The sequence below is a fragment of the Brachyistius frenatus genome, unplaced genomic scaffold, assembly GCF_029030835.1.
Source record: "Brachyistius frenatus isolate BFR_SWC_R1_liver_20210118 unplaced genomic scaffold, ASM2903083v1 Contig_2, whole genome shotgun sequence".
NCBI classification, from domain to species: domain Eukaryota; kingdom Metazoa; phylum Chordata; class Actinopteri; family Embiotocidae; genus Brachyistius; species Brachyistius frenatus.
This window is the reverse complement of record NW_027210601.1, coordinates 11,227,366-11,252,634: the sequence shown is the minus strand read 5'-3', so window position 1 is coordinate 11,252,634 and position 25,269 is coordinate 11,227,366. Positions and strand designations below refer to the sequence as shown.

Sequence of the window (25,269 nt, the reverse complement as noted above, 5' to 3'; positions counted from 1 at the left end):
TTTTTCTACATTCCCAAGTACTGAGGTATATCTTTCTCTCTCACCTTCCTGCTAATCATATTATGCCCTTTTTCTCGCACCTGTTCTTCAACGCTGCCATCTCCTCATTACAATACTTCTAGATTCTTTTTCCCATGCAGCCATCTTCCCACACTGTTCCTCTGTTGCCCCGTCTCATTCCCATGGGTAGTGGTGGGATAATTGGAAGCAGAGGTTCTTCATTGAGATGATACGAAGGCCAGTCAGCTGGAAAACCCTTTTAATAGACCTCTGCTCTCTTCATACACACCCCCCACACACACACACACCCACACACATACACACACACATGCTTATGCAAACACTTACACACACATCTACAGCATATACTCTTCACTGTGGATGCAGCCATGCACACATCCACCTATATTCCTAATTTCTGACATTACTCAGAATTTCCAATAATATAAACAGCCAATGATTTCCCATATCTGCTATTTTTCTTTTCTCTCTCTCCTTCCTTTGTCACTCACTGTCTCTCATCATCCCTCAATCAGTTTACCACTCACTTGAGACACCTGTGTTACAAATCCATTCTTTTGTGTCGCTCAGTTGCAATCATATCTCGCATCTTTTCCTTGATAACAAGCAATCCCCTAGCTGTTTTTTTTCCCCCCCCACAAGACTGGCTGCACGCCTCAGATTGCTGCAGCCCATATCGCATTGCAATATTTAATCTACGTTCGCATGTGAAGCCAGCTTCTGTGTGTTTTCTGACAGGATCCATTTTGTTTTCTCTTTGCCTGGAAAAATGATTCAGGGCCGTATCTAGCTCATGCCAGATGATCACGATGTGGATGCTGCGAGAATCCCTCTTAGTTTGTCGACCGCTCCTCTCCTCAGCCCCCTCCATAATACCCTCTATCACCCTCCCACCCCCTCCTCCCCCCTCCTTCCCTTCACCGCAGTGCGCTGCTGAACCAAGATGGCTGCCTTCCAACTCAATTTGCGGTCAGCGAAGGGGCTATTTGCATGAACATGTGTCCCATCGTTTAGCTGATATCCCACTGTGACAATCTCACACACAGGAGTGAAATCACGCATATATTAAAGTCCTCTCCCCTTTTTGGTCCAATTCATCTCTCCGCACTGGTGTTTTGCAATTTCCCCCACCTCCAATGTGGTACTTAAGGATTAAGCAAGAAAACACTGAGGTCCCTCTTAATGCCCGAGAGATAAAAGGGAAGGATGTAATAGATTTTAAGGAATGGGATGCACATGCAGTGAGAGAGCACATGTGGGAGCAGGAAATTAAAGCGACGCCCGGGAAGGGACATTTCAAGGATGAGCTAAAAGTTAGGTGTGCAACTTTGTCCTTAATTAGAATCTGTAAATCAGGGATGTATGGCACACACACACACACACACACACACACACACACACACACACACACACACACACACACACACACACACACACACACACACACACACACACACACACACACACACACACACACACACACACACACACACACACACACACACACATCTACTAGCAGGTGAATCCACCTGTGGTGACTGGCAACAAATGAACATGGACACCTGTTTTTTAATTAGCATGTGTGAGTGAATGTGAGTAGCGCTAGTAGGTGGGTGGCAAACATGTTAACTGGATTTAATAGCTGTACCTGGTAAAGCTGCTACTGAAAGCATTTGACAAGGCTCATTACTCAAAACTGTTACTTTAGTTTCTGACAGAAGTGGAGTCAAAGCTGTGATGATATTCTCATTCAAACTAAGATTAAATATACTGAAACTAGTCCAGCTGGTAATTAACAGTCATAGTGATAGAGCACACATCTTTTGTTTGTTTTACAATCTGAACATTTTAATTAGCATTATGCAGAGGGAGTATTTGGATAGTTGGACTCTCAGCAAATTTCCATCAGGTTCATAAAATGATTTCATATAAACTGGTTTTAATCTTTAGTAAAACACATTCAGCACAACTCAAATCATGTTTTATCCACCATGTTTGTTTGTTTTAAAAAAATAAATCATTCATATTTCACTTGCAAAAGCATGAACACATCCCTTTATGTGACAACAAAAAAAGTATTTGGAAGAATTTTCAAACTTATTCCATCACTAATGTGCATAACATGCAATGTGAACTTCAGTGTGAATGACTTTATACATCCACTATGATAAATTACCTTAGAACTGCTAAATTCTAAATTGTTAAAAACAGATGCAAACATGCCAAAGACAACTGAGCCCAGAGGAAAGGTCAAGTATCTTGTGCTTACATTCAATTTGCCAAATCATTTTCCACTGTTGGGTATGGTGTCAAAAAGTTGTAATACAAATTATGGTCTTGTGACTGACATCAGAAGGCACACAGGCAGACCCTGAAAGACCAGCAGCAGATTAGACTTCATTGTGAGTGACATACAGAAAAACAGGAAAGAAACTGCAGCAAGGGAAACCATTCATAGGCTCACATAATAGACACCAGCTTTTGTGTTCAGATTCAACCTATGGATCCGAGTGTATAAAGTTATATGGAGAAAACCAGGGGGAAGATTGACAACCACACTGCACTTAGAGTACAAGTTTACTTGGAAGTGGAGATATTCTGAATGTAAATAATTCCACCAAAAAAAAATATCCAAGTGATGGATGTGGAACTTCAAGCAGCACAATGATCCAAAACATGTGAGCTGCTGAAATTATATTTTGCTCAGGATGAACTCAGGCCTCCCAGAACTTGCACTGCCAGTAGAGAAGCCAACATTAATTATGCAGTGTGTCTAATTTGGGAAATTATAAGATATTTGACTACAGCTGGGCACCGTCAGCTGGGATGTCGTGTTACCCCGGAAGTGCGATGAAAACAAACACTACTAAATTGCTATTTTAGCAAATAGTTATCCCAATAAATATAATCCTAAGGCATTCATAAATATATATTACACATTTAGTTTTAGTTATTGCTTGGAGTTTATCTTGTGTTTAATTGCAATTGTTAACAGAAATCAATATTTTTATATAAACTCTAGCAGTTGCAGTGGTAGTGGTATACATTAAAATATGGAAGTTAGACAAATACCGAAGCATCAGGATGTAAGCATCATTTTACTCCTTCCTAGAAAGTAGGAACTAAAACAGTCCCAGCTCGAAGCCGAGTTTGAAGGTTATTTTATAAAGTTTTACACAGACTCATAACAACGAAATTAAATTAATTATCTCAATTTATAATTTGTAATTTGATGTTATGTACATGTGTTATGCACATTATAGAAAGCACTTGACACTGACAAATTCAAGGCAACCACTGCATTGTTCAAGATGTTTACTATTGAGTACACAGGGTAATTGAATGAATATTGATCATAGAAGTTATTGGATCCTTGAGTTTCAACAATCAAAATATTTTTTAGGTGTCCCAAATAATCAATGCTGAAGCTGTACTTTCCTGTTTTTACTTAAGGCTTAATATATTCAATTCTAATTATCTGTAAAGAATCTCATTGCTGGTTTTATCAAACATCTGTTCTATATTTCCATACCTGCAGGAATCACTTCCAACCTTTTTGAACACTTTTATAATAAAGGCAATTTCCAAGGTTAAAAAAGTCAATCAAATATTGTTAATCGTAAAGCTAACAGTAGGATCAAATATTTGTCACATGGGTCCAACATAAGTAAAATTGTGGAAATTTGAACAATAAAATCCAACTTGGTTTTCATTAGTGTAAGACTGAAAGTGGCACAAGTCTCAGAGACACCCTCCCTCCCCCTGCCCCCCAGTCCTCCCCCCTTTTGGGCTGAGACGTGGCCAGTTGAATTTTACATCTTCAAGCTATTGAATGGTCATTAGAAATGATTGTTGACTCAGAGTCTGACGCTTTTGTGTTTGCTGTCTGAGCGGTTGTTTGTTCATTCCCACATTGGCTGCTGTGTTTCTAATTCCATGCGAATACATGTTTGCAGCTCCTCTGTCTCTACCGGTGGAGAGAAATCTGTCCTGTTGAGGTCTTGTCATTTTAATAATTTGTGGATGATTCAGAGCCTCGTTGTACAAAAAGTTATACTTGAATGCCTGAGGGAAACAGCTGACTTGATGGACGTGGGCATCATACCTGACCTTGCAACCAACTGTGCTGTTGATTGGATCTGTTTTTTTCTTTTCTTTTTTTAGTCTGACTATTATTGTCCCTTTGTGCATTTGTTCTCAGGTTAACGGGGTTCCAGCTGCCTTCACCCATAGTGAGTACCGGCTCCAGGCTCACACTGTGGCTCCTGTCGGACTACGCGGTCAGCGGGCAGGGATTTAAAGCTATCTATGAAGGTAACGCAACTCTCATGTTATTTGTTTTTCAGCCAAAGGTAAAATTACCCTGTTATTTTCTTTCAGCAGATAGCGTTGGATAAAATAAAATTAAGCTCAAGTTCAAAGTACTTAAAACATACGCAACCACTTCTGAGATTTGAGTTTTCCTTAATTAATTGATATATCACTGTTCTCATGAGTAATTTATGCAAATAATGTAGAATATGATGGAATCTTTCAGCCACTGCTGGTGGTATCTTAATGAGAAGACTTAAATGCTACTGAGAAAAATGTTCTAAATATCCTGACATAAAGGGAAAAAAAACAAAGGAAGAAGGAGAAAATATGTTGTTACAGTATAGAGGCATAAGTGGCTACTGAATTAATTGCATCATCGCATGGTTTAATTTAAAGCCATTCTATCTAGGTAGGTTATCATCTCTCCTTTCCCTGGCCACGACTGGCAGTTTTATCATGGTGACATGGAATGCTTTATGACCCATGACGTGATGATATTAATGACAGCACTCTGCAATCCCATGCAGTAATAACAGTGAGCTCAGGGAGGAGAAAGAAATATAAGCATGTGACTAATTAGGCTAATTACCTGACTTGGGTTTGTCAGTCTTTTTGAGATATCGTGGGTGTGGGGATGTGGCTCGTTGGAGCAACATCAAGAGACTCAAGAGGCCTAAGACCACATGGTGTGACTAGACTAAACCAAAGACAAAAGAGCAAAGAGACTGTTTGTTAACTCCACTGGGAGGCAATTGGGGCATCGTGCCTTTGTTACTCACTAGTGGAAACAAAACTGTCAGACTTGAAAAGCCTCTGACCTTGGATGATGTAACTGTCTCTTGCTGTAAATATGTTTGCAGAACTTTGCAGGTAGCTATAGTAATTTAAGACTGTCAGGATTCATTTTCAGCTTTTACTTTCTTTGTTTTTGTACACATTCACTCACATGCACACACTGTACATTACATGGCACACACATACACCAATGAAGCTCTGGGACTACTATAAAATTACGCAAATCTTAAATTCTGTGGTGACTTTTGGCACCAGGGAGGATGGTTGAGGGATGCCAACCCTGTTGAGCACCAGGGGAAACAAATGCAAAGCCATAATTACCTGTCACCCACCTTACATGACACTGGGGAGACCAACTCCAATGACCCATGTCACATAGGAAAAGAGAGAGGCTCCGCTGTGCTGACATGTGGTGGTGCCCTGTAGGTTACCGTGAATGTTAATTGGAGAGTGAGGAATACAAGAGTTATGCAAAGCACAGCACCAGTTCACTGTTACTGAATGGATGAAGGACCACCCACGGTTGGTCTTTATTACACAGGATATGCATGTATGAATTTTAGCACTACTATCTGTTATTCCTCTGATGTGAAGCCACAAAAACAACCCTTTATCTGCCTCTGTTCACTCAGTTCTACTATATTCTATTCTGCTCTACCTTTGAACGTCTTCCTCATGCCACACATTGGTTTTTGGCTTGAATGTACCACCAAAAATCTCACCTGGGCTCTTTGGTATAAAGGCCACAGATAATTAATGTCCATGTTGTGGTTAGGCTTATTTTTTTAAGTAGTAACTGATCAGAATTAACATGAGGCTTAAAAAAAAAAAATCTGGTAAGAGCAGCCCAGGTAAACAAACAAGAAAATGCGTTCTTTGCATTGTATATGTAGATCAGAGGAATTACTAAGACATTTCAAAGAAATAGGCCACTCTGGAAATTTTCCGTGATTTATGTGTGTAGCAATATGTAAAAAAGTCAGTGAAGACATCAAAATAAATTTAAGGTTTTAATTTAACTTTGCTTAATTTCCACAGTAGATATTTTTCTTCCTTTTCTTTATCATTTGGCAAACTCATACCTGGAATCATCAGGAGTAATGTGAAGTTTCAAATGACTTGTCTGCAATTGAACTACCCAGGAAGCAGAAAAACACCCGGAGGATGTCACAGTAGCTGACACACAGCTTTGTGCTGCTTTCTTTAAAGTCGGTTTCGACCAGAAGCCACTGGCATAACGCCACTTTTCTGCTTTGATTTGATTAGTTCACAGTTAGAAATAGTGCACAATAAGCAGCAGGGAACCAGTCTGTGAACAGGCAATGACCAGAGATGATACATATTCAGTGATCTCACTGTGAATCATCACCAGTGTTTGTCAGGTGCTAATTTTGAATTATGTATAGGTGGAAAGTGTATTTACTATTTCAATAATTTCTCAGTAATGAGCTCTGCATGTCAGATTACTCTTTCCTTATTTTGTATTCTTTGTTTCCTCAATTCTTGTTTACTTAAGCAGTTAGTTACACTCCATTTGAGCCAAATATACTTATAAACAAATAGCTCTACACATGACCAGGCTTTGTGTTCTCCTCCAACTGCACAAGTCACCCTGTTTCATTGCAGTAAAATGTGATGGGCAACCACAAGCCTGTATGCATAATATATTTCTACATAATCTCATTTTATTGTCTCATAGAATGCACTTTTTATAATGGCATGTCAAGCTCATCCTTAGTAAAGCTACAGTATTCAATGGACGAAGTTATACCATAGCCAGACTGTCAATGATGTTTGTATTTGTGTGCATGTTTTTTATTTACATAGTTTTCTATTTTATATACTGCCAGCCATTGGGTTTTTATTCCTTTTGCTCCAGCTTAGCAGTGCAAGTGCAAGTCGTGGGAGTAATGTTTACCTCAGGAAAAGTAAACGTGTGAATAATGTACCTACTAAAGTAATACCAGCTGTGTGTAGGTTGCATTACCCTTAATCCATCTTGGTTGTGGCACAGTTGTGATGCAACTCTGTCTTGCCTCTGCTACAGTTACATTGGAAGTGTATGAGAAGTGATTTTTAAACTGAAAACTTCAGCTTACATTTTTGGGGAATTTGATTAAATGCATGAGCTAAGATTTATAATGTTAATAATGTTATATACATATTTGCCAAAAATAAATAGAAGTAGGTACAAATTTATATAGTCCTGTGGATCCCATTAAAGTTGGGGCTGGTGGTTTTCTGTTAGAGTTGGCCGTTTTCTGGCTCCATAGGCTCCAATTCAACTTCTTTCATGAAATAAAGAATCAATAATATTTTTAAGTTATCGTTGTGTTGTTTCTAAACTTCCTCCTTGTCAGTTTTCTTATCAGGCTTAACATCTGAAGGCACGCGCCCACGTATCTGCATTTGTAAAACAGCTGATAGGAATGCCCTCTCTCTAAAATGACCTGTGATTGGCCGAAAGTCTCTGGTACAGGTTAGATTTAGCTAAAGCCTGAACAGAGAGCCAAGAGGAGGTGTATAATTCTAGTGTTCTCTCAGGCCACTTGAATTGTAATATGCTCAAAGGCTATTATGGAATTTTTGCAACAACCCTGCACCAGCTTTAAATTATCAAAGGATGTGTGCTAGCAGTTAGAAAAAAATGTCAGTGTTTGTAATGTAATCCTTCATGAGCAGAGGGAACATCTTGTTAAGTTGTGATTTTATGGGGACACGTTTGAAATTCAGGCTATTTCAGTTAAGACAGATTTACGAAATGTATCTTGCTCCCTTTGTTTTATGCTAAAGCTATATGCCCCCTGATTGGACAGGACACACTGGCTTTGTTTCCGATAGAGGGGTTGTGCTTGGCTGTTGTGGGAGGAGATCAGTGAACCTCTGCCTGTGTTTTTGCACATGGGTGTGCAAATATTTATCTGCCTGGCTTCGTATGTCAGAGGGTAGATGCCATTGAGTCTACGTGTGTTGGTTTTACTCACTGGATGTCCTTCCATTTTATCAAATGGGACATATGTCTTTTCTTTTTAGCCTTATTGGCTTTTCTCAGCACAGGTTTTGGCAGTAATACCTCAGTACTCTACCACCTGTTTTTATTCTGACTGTGCCTACCAGCCACCATTTTGGTGTGAGCCCGTCTCGTCTATATTAGATATCTGTTCTTTTTCAGCCCACACTGCAATAAGCCTAAGTGCTGCACAGTCCATCTCCCCAACACACTGCGTAATGGCCGAGACCACTCTGGAATGTCTCCCCTCTCATCACCATGGCAACCATCAGACTCCCTTTTTTCATCTTATTCTTCTCTTTCTCTTCTCCATTTCTTTGCAAACTCTTTCTTCATGTTTAATCTGCAGCAACAGAGAAGGAAGCTAAAGGAGGCAAAGGGAATTAGAAACATTTGCTGAGCTTCTGAAAATATCTACTGGGAATAGAAGAGAACTCTTATCTCTTCATGTCTTACTGCAGTCCTCGCACTCAGCCATTGCCTGTTTTCTCGCCATCTTTCTCCCTTCTTTCTCTACCTCTCCCCCCCCCCCCTTATTTCTGTTGCCCCTTGAATCTCAACGTCAATGTCTCCCATAGTCTGTTGCATCTTCCCCAGCGTTATCGCTCGCTCTCTCCCTCTCTATCTTGAATATTAAAGTACTGTGATGATTATCCAGTCATGTGTTGCCAAGTTTCTCTTCCGTCTGTGTCTTAGTTGCATAGTCAATGTGCCTCCCAACTGGGTCATCTGAAGAAAAAAACACAGCCAGCCCTGCTGCATGCCTCAAGCAGTCTGCCATCTCAGCAAGTCACTGCAGGTGTCTGAAATAGAAAAAAAAAAATAAAAAAAAGACATGCACATATTTTATGAAACATTTGAATTTACTCTTTATTAACCTTGTAGCCTTGCCTATATTCATATCCTCAATTGTAATTAAATCCATATGGTAAATCTCAGATCTGCAGCTGAGTTTTGAGTGAATTATAAATATATATGAGCAGTGTATTGGCTGTGCTGTATTTGGGGTGGCTTCAAAAAAGAAACAAGTAAGAACCAATTAATCAATCAATCTATGATGGGTTTTCTGGAACGATAAGTCATCATAGGCAATCACTTTTTTTTTTATTTCTGAAAGTGAGTACAGGAGCAGCAGAGGTAGTCCTTCCAGCAACACAGATTTGTTTCTGCGTCCATCAGAGCTGATCTACAATAGCGTCTCTATATACTCCCCTTCAACCACCGCCGCCCTCTCTCCCCCGCATCCCTATTAGTTTGAGACAGAAGAGAGAGGGGGGATGACTAGATGAGGGTGATGAGAGAGCAGTGAAGCATGAGTGAGTCTAGCGCCTAATTGAAAAATGAGGCTCGTTCCCATAAGTTGGCCAAACTGAAAGAGTGGTGACAGAGAGTGGAGACCTGGATCAAATCCCACAATCGTAATTTTCTATTTACCCTCCACAGGGGGCAATGCAGATTTTACTCAGGGGTATAATATGACCCTGTTTGTGTTTGTGTCTAATTTAAAAGGAGGGGATGAGCGGGTTTTACAACATGCTGAGCACCAAAGAGATGCTTTCCTCAGATGTCGTCGCTGCTTACGTTGGTGAAATTGGCTTTGATTAGGAACAAAAAAAAAAAAAATCACAAAAGTAATTGTTCTCCAAGGAGCAATTTACATTGATTGTTTGAATGATTTTAATTGCATATTCAGCAGCATTCACCTGCCATATTCCCGTCCTTTCTCTATTGAGGCATACAGGCTTCTCACAGTATAGTCTTGTTTTTTTTAAAGATTATGTCTGGCTACAAACAATGCAGTCCACATTTAAAAAAAAAATTGACCCCAGGAGCCTGAAAGAGCAAAACAATTAACAAAAACAAACACAAAGATCAAGCCTTTAACATGTAAATGTACATGTAAGTACAAATTACCATAAAGCAAAAGGGTTTCAGGCTACAGGAAGACTGTGGCTATTTCACATACAACATATGCATGGTTGTATTATGTGTCTGCTGATATTAACCAGTGGTTGAAAAAAACTGAAGCTTGCAGAGGGTTAGCACACAATTTCAGGTTCTTGTTATCTTTAGAGTTTAGACTGATTAATGGGGCCAGAAAAAATGTTTCTTCACATTTATTACTGTTGTAATGGAATTTGCACAGATAAAGTTGCGACTCAAAACAAAACAAATTAGGAAAGATGTAGCTGTTCAGCAAATAAATAAAATAAGTTTGTGTTCTCTGGCTCTCTGTCAGGGACCCGGAAAAGCCGTGACCACTTTAAATGTCAACATGGTTTCGAGCTGTCAGTGGCTGCATTAGGCAGTTTTTTTTTTAGAAGAGACGCAGTTGAATATCTTGTGTTAAGAATGCATCTCTGACAAACTTAAATATGTGAGCCCAAACACTGTCTGCTCTTTGCGGTTTAACTACCTTCCTGTCTTCCTTGACTCCTCTCTGGGCAGAACCATTAAAAAAATGCACTTTGTCTGGTGTATATATGTGTGTAGGTGTGTGTGTGTTTGGGTGGGGTGGAGAGTGGGGGATTAGAGCAAGTGTATGTATGGACGCACACACAGCAGTTTTTCCTCAGCTGTGAAAACTAGAAGTCTGAAGCCTCTGTGTTTATATGCTAATCAGTTTCTCTGCGTTCACCCTTTCTGTCTCTTTTTCACAGATTTTCAAACTGCCTTTTCTCATGTGCTTGAACGTTTCCATTTAGTCTTAATGAGGGTGGAACAGAATAAACTACTACTATTTATTATCAATAATAATACCTTCATTTGACCTTACTTAATTGTGAGGATTTTAGTTGGCATGTTGTGGCATGACAACCAAACCTCTAATTATACTGAAAGTGTAAAAGGGATGGTTGAAACGAGCAGTGAAGTTTTATTTTTGATATCGTTGACGTAAAATGAGTCCCAGAACAAATATTGTATTCTTAGTTCCACTGTTGGCTGTTTGGATTATTTAAGAGCGCTGCGCACCTCTCAGAAAGTCAGATAGAATAGATGTGAACACATTTAACTGAACCCAGCCCAGAATTAACTCACACCTTTTCAATTCAGTAACAGTTGCTGGAGGTGTGTGTGTCTTTAAATAGCTGCAACTTCACAGTCAGCACAAAACAGGTCAGATAGAATAACCCCCATAAAGTACTGCTCACACACATGCTTCTTCACTTTGATATCGTTTAAGTGTATTTCCTGCTTGATTGTTTAGGGATTGTTCTTTTCACTCCATTTCTCCAGGGATGGCCAAATGTATGCTTAGTGTAGCTCAGAAATATCAGATTTTACTCCATTATGATCATTTGAAAAACTAGTTAGTCAAAGGTTTTAAAATCCCTACATATTATTTTGCAGATGCCTACAGACTTTTCCACCATCCAGTTTCTGTGTGTTTGCAGGCAAATCAAAATTACATTTAACTGATATCTGCTCTCCCACAAGTAGTGCTTCAGTGCTGTCTGTCCATGTAAACCATATGGTGAGATTCTGACCTGGACTTTCTGCACACAGAGTGGTGTATGTTTTCACATGTGTCAACTAGACCCAGGTAATCTGACTTGTATCTCTCACGTTTTATACAAGGTAAAATGCTGGCCTTGTGAAATATTTTCTGAAACTCTCTAAAGAATTTGTTTTTAATAAGGGATTCTATATAGGACAACCTTGCAAGAACTCTATGAACCCTTCTGACAAAACTACTAATCTATGAAACACGAGCTTGAGTAAAACTTTAAAATGCTACTGCTGTTGCTGTAATTGATTGCAAAGTGCATCACTGTTTTTCAAAGAAGCCAAAGCAATCTTTTTTTTCAACACAAAAGTCACAAAAACTCACAATGGTTCTGGTCTGACACCAAATCGCACATCTGCCTACACAACAGCAGATGGCTTTGCTAATTTTGTGATCAAGACAAAGACAAATCAAGAAGTACTCGTAGCAACAACTTGTTCCTATCTGTATGTTGGGTGGTACTATGTTTGTTCACGTGCTGCAGCTCCAGCTCTGGCGAGAATGCCACAATGACAGATATACTGAGAGCAGAAGAAGGCCAAGGACACGTTTTTACTATTAGAATAGGGTTCAGGAGACTGAACTTAGCTAATGTTAAATGGAAGCCCAGCTATTATGGCTGTAATTTCATTGCATGTATTTACACATTTTCTTGGAAAATATGGGCTGTCTGGCGCGTCTGGGTAAGCAGAGCTTCCGCTCTGGCAGATTGTAGCTATTATAGTGTCTGGCATGGGAATCGGCCGCCAGCGTGTCTGACCGTTAAATGATTCTGACACTTAATTAATGGCTGATTGTTGTGCGGCAGTTCTCCGTCAGCCTAATGAAGACTGTTTCAGCTCACACACACACACACACACACACACACACACACACGCTTACATAAACACACACACACACACACACACACACACACACACACACACACACACACACACACACACACACACACACACACACACACACACACACACACACACACACACGTCTCACATGCCCACTGACTTTCACAAGCCCACACTCTACATTAATTTTCCAATGCACTACAAACCTTCAGATGATTTTCAAGAAATGTTGATGAATTTAATATTCATAATTATGTTTTCATTAGTGTATAATGACTTGAAACTAAGAATCGTTAGAAGGGTAGTGGTGCTCAGATGGTTGCTGTCCGCAACCTCACCGCTAGATGCCACTAAATCCTACCAATCGATCATTACGTTTTTATATAAAAAATTAATTTAGGACAAATATGAGAAAAATAATCTGCTCTGGTTCCATTTCTGTCTCTCTTTCTATCTCATATTCTCTGAAGTCCCAGTTTCATGTTTTTGACTACTGAACAATCTAAATTATTCGTACACTTGTCTGGAGAGTAACGTAACACATCTGCTCCTTAGACTTAGTTCAAGTGTTATCATGCATTATATTGTTCCTAACCTAAAATGACTGATATGGTTTGGGTTACAATAGTTATTCAGCAGTTGAAATACTTCCAGCAGTCTCTTTGCACGCCTCACATTATTTTAATATTTGATGTTGAATCCCACATCTGAGCCTATTTGGCATTATTTTTCATATTTTCTTGATTGTTGTTCTCTTTTTATAGAGATGACATGAACTAAGAGAGCTTTTGACAGTTTCCATTGCCCATCAAGTCATTGCCAGGCATGTCTTTTCTGCACAGAACTTCAAGACACACTAATTTTGTTTTGGTCTCCACCCTGATTCCTTCTTGCCCTCTATTTGTTTTCTGGGTGAATGGGCAGCAAGACAAGGTCTAGTCTGCGGTCAGGACAAGTTGTTGTTTGGCTCTGCAGATAAAGGGTGCAAAACAACACTCCCGCACCAAAGACACACACAGACACACGAACGCATCTGCACACCGAAGCGCTACAAGCGCACCCATTCACACAAGTGGACACAAGCATGCACACTCAAACATAGCATCCTCAGCGCAGTGGAGCATGCACAGTAAGGTCATCATTCTCTGTGACCCCGTGGCTTTGGGTGAGTTTGTTTGCAGTGTCTCAGAGTGTGTGCACACGACCGCCAATAACAACAGGTTCCTATAACTGCCTGTGTGGGCGAATACATACCGTACCTATTTCTCCCTAATTATACAACCGTGTACAAAAGTAAACATTAAACAGTCCAGATTATAAAATATCGAGTCCAACAGGCTTCTTTTTGTTATGATGACAATTAAGAAACATTCAGTTTTTATTATTAGATTTACTTTTCTAGACTAAATTAATGTTTGATCTGCTGGTCTTATTTAAAAAAAAAAAAAAAAAAGACAGCTATTACCTCTTACTTTGTAGTCATTACTTGTATTATCTTTTTTTTTCAAAACTGAAGGTTAAAGAACACGAGCTTCATTCACCTGGATATCAGAAAGAAAATGTGAGCGAGAGATTATTTGGAAACTGAAGCTGGCAGTGTGTCCCTGTATCAGATACATATTCAATCACTATTTAAGTAAATATATGTGTAAATTTATTCTGGGCCTACTCCATTGATAACAGATGGTTTATAAAGGGGAAATACTCCATTATTCCATAAGCGTCCATTCTGATTTATGTTATCTTTATAAAATCTAAGGTAGTATTGATGTATTCCTCATCCCTGACATGTGCTTAAATTGGGATGTAATGTGAATAGGTATTTCAGATCATTGCTCTCTGCTTCTTTTTCCAGTAATGCAAAACATATTGTGTTATAGGTATCAAAATGTGTCATGTGCCTCTCGCTTTATTAAAATCATTATATTTGATTTTCATTTCTGTTTTTCTACTCACACTTTTTACTGGCTTATTTTTTAATTATCTGACTTGTTCAAGAAAATTAAAAACGGGTAGTCTAAAAAAAAAAATCTGTGCACCGGAACAAAAAGGATAATGTATGATAAACATACATTTAGGGCTGCTGGAGGGCAACGCAACAGCGCTTCACCAATTTTTTTCTCCAAGTGAGGAAATAAAATGTTGGTAGTTCTCTCGATCCGCTCCCGTTTTCCCCTTTAAAGTTACTGCATTACACTGTTACACTTAAGTCTATTGCACAAACACTCAGGAACCTAGTGGGAAATATTTGTCTTCATTCATACAGCCCTGTTCATTTCTCTCTCTGACATTCTAACGTCGGCAATTTGAGTCTTCTTAACTGTCCATTTTCTACACTTTTCATCCAGTTGTCCTTTTTGTGTTGCGCCTGAAATCTTTGTTATTATATGTAAACTTGTGGCTACACAACCTCAGAAACAATGGCACAACTTAACTGTTACTTTGCGCATGTCACAGCTGCGCTCAATTAGCACTACGCACCTGATGCTAAAACTTAAAAAGCTTTTGCGCAATCCCAGCACTTTAAACAGACTCAATATTAAATAGTATTACATTCAACAGAAGAAAAGTGTACTTGCATTAAAAGAAAACCTGCAAACATTTCCACCCAAACTGTAAAATTCATGCAGTTCCTCTGTAAAAGTTACAGTTTGATATGGGGCTGGAACATGTGTTTATCTACCTGTATGTGTGTGTTGTAGAGTTCATATGACCATGAGTCACAGCAGAGGAGACCTGTCCGATTGTGGGTAAGCAACTGAGGTGTGAGCAGTGTGACATTGGCACAAAGTGACAGACAGGGCAGTAAGCAGGGTGTGTCGGTCGGTATTGTATATCTGTTTGGTTTGTATGACAGCGTGTGGTTGTGTGCACTTCTGTACTTTATGCATAGATACAAGGTTTCCGGTGTGCAGCCAGAAAGAGTGAACATTGAGGTGTTTCTCGCATGCCTGTCTTTATTTTGGCTTCTGTGAAAGGCCCACTGTGCTCCCTGCTGTTTCCACTCTGACAGACTACACGCTGACAGGGCTTACCCTTTCTGCATCTTAACACAGAGAGAGGGAGATGGGAAGGAAGACAAGGGTGGGGCACAGGAAAATAAACTGAGCAAGATGGAAAAGGAGAAGAGGACGATTAGAACAGAAAAGTAGAGGACGAAATACAATGAATGAAGTTTTAAGAGATAAAAAGGCAAGGATGACGCAGCTCTGAGGTAATGGATGAAGGAATTAGAAGCCAAATTTTATTTTTATCAGTGCCAAAATGAACTGTCGCTGCCCTTGGTTTCATAATCGTCTCGCTCCACCCTGATGGAGATGTACTATCACGGAAAGCAGGTCAGAGGAACACAAGGAACACCACACGGCACATTTGCTGCACCGTTACTCATGTACAGCGCTCAACCTTCTCCGCAGCCATGCATTTTTTAGTCAGTGAGCTCATCTCCCTAAAAAGCAGCAGGAACCTGAACTGCTCTCAGTTCTCTGACATAGCACTTTGGTTTTGACCGTACAAAATGTCATCCAAAACACTTCATCGCCGTTACCCGTTTTGTTTGACTTCTCCAAAAGGTTGCGTGTGTTGTTATTCCACTGTTTATGTGTGGTACCAGTCTGGCACACTAATTCTGCCACTTTATGAAAGTGTGTAATTAAGCGCCTCGGTTGGCCTCTTGTAAATGTCATCTGCTCAGCTCTCCAGATCGTAGACTTTGATGTAATTAACTCCAGCCTGAGATAACCCCCATCAGCCAACTTGCTATAACCAAGTGTGATAGTTCACCTTTGAAAGTGTGCACCCTTTTCAGTGAAGATAAATCCAGCGCCACGTGCGATGTGCACGGCAGCTTTTATTTTATTTTTTTCTTGAAGCTGGAATCAGCTTGAGTGGAAATATGTTGCTTTGGTTACTTTGTGGTATCAAGTGGCAACCGACAGTGACATCACCCGTTGGTTTGTGAACAGCTGTTATTAAGCCTAAAGTTTGCATATTGGCCATCGCCTGTTGTGTGGTGGTGTTTTACCAGGACCCAAATGCAGGCTCACAGACTCGGGTTTTAGTTCCAAAATACAGTCTTTATTTCAATAACCAGAAACAAACAAACAAACAAACAAACCAAAAGGTGGCACCTACAGTGTCCACTTGCTTCCAAGTCAGGAGGGCAACTCAACCGACTGATCCAGGGAGACACGGCTGGCAGGGCAGCGGGCAGACCAGTGGACAGGACCGATGGAAACAAACAGAGTCTATAATCCTCCGAGTCGGGAGGGCAACTCCACCAACTGGTGACTCCGACAGGTAGCTCTGCAGGTGGAACTGGAGCCGGAGGGACGGGAACGGGACGGAGGGAGACCGGACGGAGGACGGACGGGTGACTAACTAATGAACCGACAACCAGAGGAGTGCAGGGGCAGGGTACATATAGTCCGGGGAGGTGATCAGGGAGATGCAGCACACCTGCAGGTGGTGATCCGGGGTGAGTGGCTGCATCTGCTGGGACCGGTGAGGGGCGTGGCCACGGGAGGTGAGGAGAGGAGGACACAGAACAAGCAGACAAGGGGACTGAGGGGACACAGGAGGAGAGGCGATCGGGGGCAAAACGGAGGAAAACCGGACTCCTGACATTGCCATCTTGATAGTTCGGAGTGGTTTGGAACAAGAAGTGACCATATTTGGACGAGCTGAGGGGGAGCGAGAGATGGATCTGACTTGATCTGATTGGAAACCCGACGATACTATGTCCTGCCCGCAGATAGCCGTAAACCTGACTGCATCACAGGCCTGTCAATGAAACAGACACGCCCTCAAAAACAGGGATTTTTGAGGGTTGTTTTCTAAATAAGAATGGGATTAATTTCAGATGGATCACCAGAAAACTAGTAAGAAGGAGAGACTTTAGCTAACAACACAGAAATAACTAGTGGAAACATTTTATTGACTTCACATTTCATGAGACAAGTTGATTGGTATTGCAGCCTAAGGCACTTCCACAACGGCCTCATTTTTTAGACCCTGAAGCTGTATGGTATTCAAACATTATATTGTGTGTGGTTTGTGCTATTTAAAAAAAAACAAAAAACAAAATCTAGCATTGGCATGCAATATACACGACTTTAAGTCAGGCTTCTTATTTTCAGTTGGTGTTCATTGATTTTGCCAGCTAAAATTACAACTGTCATTGGTTGATTTGATCAACTTTTATTAACATCAGTTGGTAAGTTTACCAACCTAAAAATTGTAATCTTTGTTGTTGTCTCATAACGGTCTGGAGCTCTTACTTTTACTTCTGTCTCTATTTGATACTTGCAGCACCCCCTCTTGCTTCATCTATCTCAGCCTCCCTAACAAGTCATTTTTATCCCTCTCCCGGCCTCTATCTCTCATCAGGATTAGCCCCGTTTGCTTGTTAGCGTGCTAGCTCTTTTTCATCCTCTCTCCCACGTTTGTCTCCATACAATCCCTGTTTTGTGTGGATTAGTGCCCGTATTGTCTTCGGATTAGGGTGTCATTGTTTCTAAAATGGGATGAGGCGGGGACGTGCTTCTGAATCTGTGAGTGTGTATACAGTATGTTCAAGTGTGTTTCTGCATATGAAACCGAGGTGATGAATCTCCTTTTATTTTTATTTTTATTTTTTTTACTTTTTTCTTTTAAGACATAGAAGCAGCACAAAGAAGAAAGCTTTGTGGTGCTTGATGGAAAGCTCTGTGACTTATGAGCCCTTTTTTTGTTCAGCTAATTGCCATATGTCTTCTTCACTGCCAATTGTGGATGTAAGTGTATGTGCTAGGTGTAAGCAATGAGGCTGAAAACGCTCAGAACTTGAAGTGAATTAGTGTCCACTTGTGCTTGTGTAATTGAAAGGCCAGCATGGCGAGAAAGGAGCCCTCAGAGTAAGGACACGGAGGTAGGAGATGTGATGGGACTGTCATAGTTTCATGAAATGTTCAGTCACCTGCTACAGACAAAGGGAGCGGAAGTATGAAACTATTAAAGGAGGTATCTGCATTGACCGCACAGCGGGGGCTCTGCGTTAGCGCTGTGCGACAGAGACACTCAGCAGGTGGGAGGCAGCGGATGTCTTCCGATGTACTGTGATGAGGGAGATGCGCAAGAAACTCCAGACACCACCTCATCAGACTCCTCATTTATTGTTTTTGATAATATGGTGTTTACTGGCTTGTTAACGCTCTCCCCTCACAGGTAAATTAGTTTGACAGTTTATTGATCCAGAAAATATTCTGCTGTTGGAGTTACAAAGTTATTCAGAAAGACATTATATGATCATCTTTTGTGCCTGTTTTTTTGGTTCCCCTTAATTGCTTTTTTCTTCAATTAATTTGATTGGAATTAAACTTTTAACAGCATAAAGTGTATTTACTGAAGTCTCCAGTGTACGCCACTTGAATGAACCCACATTTATCATTAAGCAGCTGTGGAATCTAATACATCATTAAGATTGCTTTGCATGCATGTTACCATCCATGATGAAATACCCAGTGACGGTTATGAACATTAACTGGTGCATTCGCTCTCATTGCTTTAATTGATATCAACCAAGCGGCTCCTTCTTGGGTCCTGCGTTTAATCATTTCTCCGTTTACTAGGCTGCTCTAATGCGCAGCCATTCATCAGGCAGCATTTATCGATCAGCCGTTGCCAATTCCCTCCACTCATCCCTTTCAGACTTTATCGACAGTTGAGTATTTACTTGTTAGCCATCTAAATGTCAAAGGTCAAGTTTAAGGTTTACATTTATGTTGGGAAATTGTGAGTGTACTCAAAGCTCTGTCGACTGATTCTTATTACAGCTTATTTGGTTAAGTTTTTAAATTTATCAGTGTGTGAGTTTAATTGAATTACTCTGGCCGTTAATGTACACATACTGTATGTTGGGCGTCGTGGTTACTGATTAGATATATAATTGCTGATTGTTCTGTATTGGATTGTGAATAATTCAGTCTATGCTGTGATTAATTGCAGGGCTGTATTTTTACAAATAGCTCATACAGACACAGAAAACGCAAAAACAAAAACTGTGAAAACAAACATTTCAACACACACACAAGCACTGCATAATATCATTCCCTCCACACAATCACATGGGTCAGCTGTGTTTGTTCTAGCTCTTCTTCACTTATAGAGAATCAATGTTCGCCACATTGAGTTGCATTTCCACTGTTTTGACGCCGACAGCAGAGAAACAGCTCGGGCCATTTCAGGATGATTTACTGGAGGGAAGAGAGACAACAGGGAGGTGTCAGGGAGAAATAAACCTTCCTTCACACACTGCTTGGAAGTAGACAAATATCTTCACGATTCACATAGAAACTGGGCTTTTAGCTGATTTGTGTTTATCCTTGTGTTGATTTGTGTCCCTCTCTGAGTGTCTCACCGTCTGCCTGATAAGGTCTTGCTTGAGCTCACAATGCAAATGCGCCGCCACTGAAGCGTAACAGGAAGGCGCACCTGTTTGTTTTGTGATCGTCTCTTACTGTCATTTGGCATCACTACTTGCTCTACTTGAGGCCTTAATTCACAGTTGCTATACAATGTAATGAGGCAAAGACTAGGAACGAGTCAGTGCGTTGTCAAAGGGAGGCGCGGTGGGAGTTTTTGTGTGAGCTTTCTTTTAAAGAGTGAGTGGGGAGTAGAATTTGCATCTTTTGCGAGTTGAAAGTGGAGGTGGGAATGTTTACTAATTTTGATAAAGGAGTAGAAGCTCTCCCCACTCGCTGGAAGGTGTCCAGTGTTCTGTAGGACAGTCCTGTGGCTGCAGTTCTTTTCCCCACTAAGCGGTCCGTCTGACATCAAACCTCTCTGTGACTTTATGCATGATGTCCCACTGGCACTCTGTCTCTCTGGTGGAGGACGGAGCAGCCTGCTTTGTGAAAACAGAATACAATTAGAATGTGTTTGTCCAATGAGTGAAACATACAGATGCAATCAAATCCAGCTTGTCCCCCTGAGCTGTAACACAGGAGTAGAACTGGACACCAGAGACAGCAGACAGTGAGTCTCCAACTACTTCTAAATGGTAAATGGTCTGTACTTGTATAGCGCTTTATCACCTTTTGGTCTCAAAGTGCTTTAACATGGTTTTCCCATTCACCCACTAATGAGACAGATCACCATACAAGGTGCTGCCATCAGGAGCACATTCGCACACCGATGGTACAACATCGGGAGCAACTAAGGGTTCAGTGTCTTGCTCAAGGACACTTAGGCATGTGGACAGGAGGAGCTGGGGATTGAACCACCAACCTTCCGATTAGTGTTCAACCCGCTCTACCGTCTGAGCCACAGCCTCCCGTAACGCACCTGCATTACAATAGTGGAGATAATAAGAGCGGAGGAGTTGATTTAGTTCTGTAACGACTGCAACATGCACAACTGCATTATATCACGTCAATTCATTATATCACATATCAATTCATTATATCACGTCAATTCAAACTTTGAACCTGCTCAGGTCGAGCTGAAAGTCTTTCTCTTCCACTGATGTCCCTCCTCCTCCACCTCCACCTCCACCTGCTCTCTGCAGCCTCCTGCAGTAGTTGGACTCGTTTATCTGGACCGGTACCAGTACATGTAACCGAGAGGGTCGGTGATCGTAACGTTACACCGGAGTACAAAAACAACAACCCTCATTAATCGGGAGGACAATATCTCCTCTGGTCCATGTTTACCATCACCCCGACATGTAAAATACAGAGTTACATATATTATAGTTCCTTATCGTAGCTAGATGGACACGCATAAAACAATCCGCGGTTATCTGATCATTTTCCTCTGAACTCTGTCACGTCTGTGCCGTAGCCCTGTGACATACTGAAACTAGCTCTTAGCCCCGCCTAGAAAAACCTGAGCTGAAGACGGATGAGAAAATGTTTAACGGTCTAAGTCCACATTTCAGTGAGACAAAGTTTTCAAACTTTGCACATGCTTTCAGCAACTCATTTCACACGTATATAATGTATTGAGAAGAAAATCTTGGAATTTGCTTTACAGCATCTTTAAACCTAACTCCCAGTTGAATGGCTGAGCATTAAACATAGATGAACTTGGTTGACAGAGAATGCAAAATAATATAAAGTGCAACCCACATCAGCCACGATGGGGCATTGTCAGGTCAGCCTGTACTGAATGCACAGGTGGTGGTTTGGAACACCAAATTTATATATTTATATTAAAGTTACTCAAACTTGTTGAGTCTACTTGCCAGCGACTCACCTCCACAACCAATCCATATACTGTATGCATGTCAGTGAACACCTACTGGGCAATGCAGAAAACAGAAGAAAAAAAAAATCCAGTTGAGGTTTAAAACTTACTGAAAGCACATTACATTCACAATAGAAGGATGCATTAAAACCTTATCTCACATTAATAGAGCTCATGTTTCAGTCCACAGGGTAAGTTTTCAATTGTTCACACAACTGAAGACTTTTAATGTTTAATGCAACATTTAAAAAAATACTTGATTTAAAAAATAAATAAATTGATCTTCACGCTCATATACAATCTGTAGATAGCCTACATACATGACAGACATTTAGTTCAGGTAGCAGCATAATGATTCTTCTTAAATAGCCTTATTGATAACCGCCTTAATGAGTCTGGTTGTTTCCCACATGATGGTATCTACAGTACATGTGTACCCACCATTAGTACAAAATGGACTCCTGCTTTGTTTCCTTCATACTGTCGATACATGGTTGAGCAGCTCCTGAACAATATGTATCGAGTTACAATGAGATTATCGCAGGGTTTATTTATAGGTTTTACTTGGACTACCTCCAAATACCACCTGATTTAGCTCTGAACATGGGACTTCCTTTACATAGTCCCAGAATTGCATGTGTATGGATTTTCAGCTCTGTTAATTTCCACTGGATATTGGTGGGTCTGAATAGTGTACGGTATTGATAATTTTCTTTATTACCTTTATTGGTGTCTGTTAAAAAAATATATATATATAGCTGTCTTTCCTTGGGATTCATGAGTTAAAAGGAAACAAAGAATAAAGGAAACATTGACTATAGAATAGCACATCCCCAGCGAACTAAACCGCGACAGTAGGTCTGGAATCAAAAGACGGTACTCACTGAGGGAATACAGAGGGATTTGAAGGAAATAAGGAAGCAGTAATACCAGGAAACATCCTCTTTCACATTAACTCACCCAAATGCTTTTGGGGCTGGAGGGGGTAAAGGCAAACAACAAACACTATAGAGTATGTAGATAATATCCTTATATAATGTGTGAATTATAGAAAATACCTAAAGCCAAGTGTAATATAAAATAAGGCAAAAGGTTGGGGGCAGGAGAAGAGGAAATAGAGAAGAAGAGGTATGTGTTATGATAGATTATCCCATTGTGATGATAATAGTGAAACAGAACTGAAGAAATGTATAATGCAACAGAGCACTAGTCATTTACCAGAAACCAGCAATATATTGGATTTTATAATTGCACGACTCCTCCCATGTAACTGCAGTTCAATAATTGGCATAATGTTATTATAGTATTACAATAGAGCTAAATGTGGTTCTCTTATTGAAGATTGCAGAGTCATGTTAAGGGACTGCTTTAGACATGAAACATGTGATTCAAATGGAGATAATCACATCTCTTATGCTGCAGCAATAATGTATTGAAATTATGAATCATTTCCAAAAATATGTAAATATCTACAATGTGTTTCTGAGGGTTTTTTCACAGCCTAAGGTTTTTTGTTAATTTTTTTTTTTTTTTTTTTTCAATAATGGTACAAAGGTAACTGAGGCTCCTATACCAACTGTCATACAGGCAGATCAGGTACTTATGTTTCAATAAAATATTTTTTTATATGGTAATTCATGCCCTATCCCAAAAAGCTTTTTTTTTCTTGAGAACTTTTAACAGTGTTCTGGTTGAAACTTGTTTTTAAAACATCTATAAATTTAATTATTTATATGAAAAAAAAAACGTGTTAATGTCCTGCTATTTTGTTGGGAGTATTACTAATGCTGGTATTTATTTGCAATATCTTCCTCTACTTCTTCTTCTGCTGCTGCTGCTGCTGAGTTGGGTTGTGTGCTTTGTCCAAATCGATGGCGCTGCTACTCATGTTATTGTGTGAATTTGGTATTAGTTCGGATCCAAGCGAACGCGTTAAAACACACCAAAGTCACACAATAACAGCAACAGTGGTGTTCTGTGAGGTAAAATTACAGTTTTTATTTTTTACAGAGAGTAGACTGTCTTTTTAGAGGGTGATGTGGCTTAAGGTCCCCTGTGGGAATGAGCTGACCGCAGGGTAAAGCAGTGAGTCAGTCACCATACACTTACATTGATATAGTTACTCATGTGGTAATAGAGTACCTACCCTGAAATAGGAGCGAAAGAAGATGTCCAAAGTGGTATTTAAAGAACTAGATGGTCCTCAGTTTCTGCAGAGTGGATAAGAAAAAAGAAAATCAACTTTATGAAAAAGTTCCTCTGCTCTGAAAGCGCCTTTTTTCATGTGATGTGTGACATGAGAGAATAAATGACAATCAGATATTATAAGTGTAGAAGGGATTTCCATTGACTGCATTGCATTAGAAGAAAAGAGATGCATTTGTTTTCCTCTGTTTCCCACAAATCGGCACATTTACGCATCAACACTTCCCCTTCCTCTATGTCCTCTCTGGTGGGCCTTTATTGTTTCCAAGGCAACCTGCAGAATGGGGGAAAGAGGACTGTCTGAGGGAATGGTAAACCGAGACAAAATGTAGGAAAACAAGATCGAGGGGTGTAAGACTTCTGGTTTTTTCCCCACCTGATGGACCTACAGTATGGATGCATGTTGGTCTGACTATCTATACATCAAACTCTGACACCCGGCTGGATCGCAGTGTAATTTGGCATACATGCTCATGTTCCTCAGGGGATGAATGTTAATGATTTTGGGGATTCCTTCACTGTTACCGAGGTGTCAACATTCTGTTTGTTTAATTAATCCTTCTTTCTCCTCTAACTCTGCCTTAACGTCTGCAACAAATCAAAGCTTGCTTTATGACAGTCAATCGCTGTCAGTTTGAATGTGCCCTTTGCTCATGTTCACATGCACACACCCACATAAAAATGCAGTCGGTGTGTTGCCTCCTAGCCAGCAGCTAGCAGTTTTAAATTGGTGCAGCTCAGTTATGACAGCGAACATCATCTTAATGTTGCAAAAACAGAAGCAGCCACGGGTGCAAACAAGTGAGAGCTGCTACAGCTGGTGTCAGTCATGTGGGCACACTTTGACTTCAGTATACATGATACAGAACAGATTGAAGCTATTTGCATATATAGAATGGTTGAGCAGCTATTGAAGAACATTGTTGTTCTAATGGGAAACAACTTGTTTCAATGTCAGAAATACAACAGTATCACAGAATATGCACGGTGCGTGTCCAAGACAGAGATTATAGCAGAACATCTCATATTTAACCACCTGAGGACTTTTCAGACAGTCCATTACTTTGTTTTTGGCGAACGCTACTCAATGTGCCAAGATAATTTGATTTGGTAAGCACATACTGCAATGACCTGCAATATTTGTTAACATTTTGATTTGCAGAAGTAACACGATGCATACCAAAATCCTGTTGGTTTAACTTTTTGTCAGCAAATCTTTAACAGGGTTCTGAACCAGTGAATATGGCTTAAAAAAACCTCAGAGATGCACAGTGGAAGGCTGGAGTATATATTTTGATATAAAAAGAACAAAAACATTTAACAGCTTTGCTAAAAGCAAAGTGCTC

At 40.2% G+C, this 25,269-nt stretch overlaps 1 protein-coding gene across 1 annotated transcript in view; it reads left to right on the top strand.

The window, feature by feature from the left end:
• The window catches only part of csmd2 (CUB and Sushi multiple domains 2), a 250,294-nt gene that overhangs the window by 36,528 nt on the left and 188,497 nt on the right, over positions 1 to 25,269 (top strand). The window contains exon 3 of the mRNA XM_069699145.1: positions 4,223 to 4,335. Within this exon, the coding sequence (XP_069555246.1) occupies positions 4,223 to 4,335 (113 nt within the window). The remainder of the gene's footprint in view (positions 1 to 4,222; positions 4,336 to 25,269) is intronic.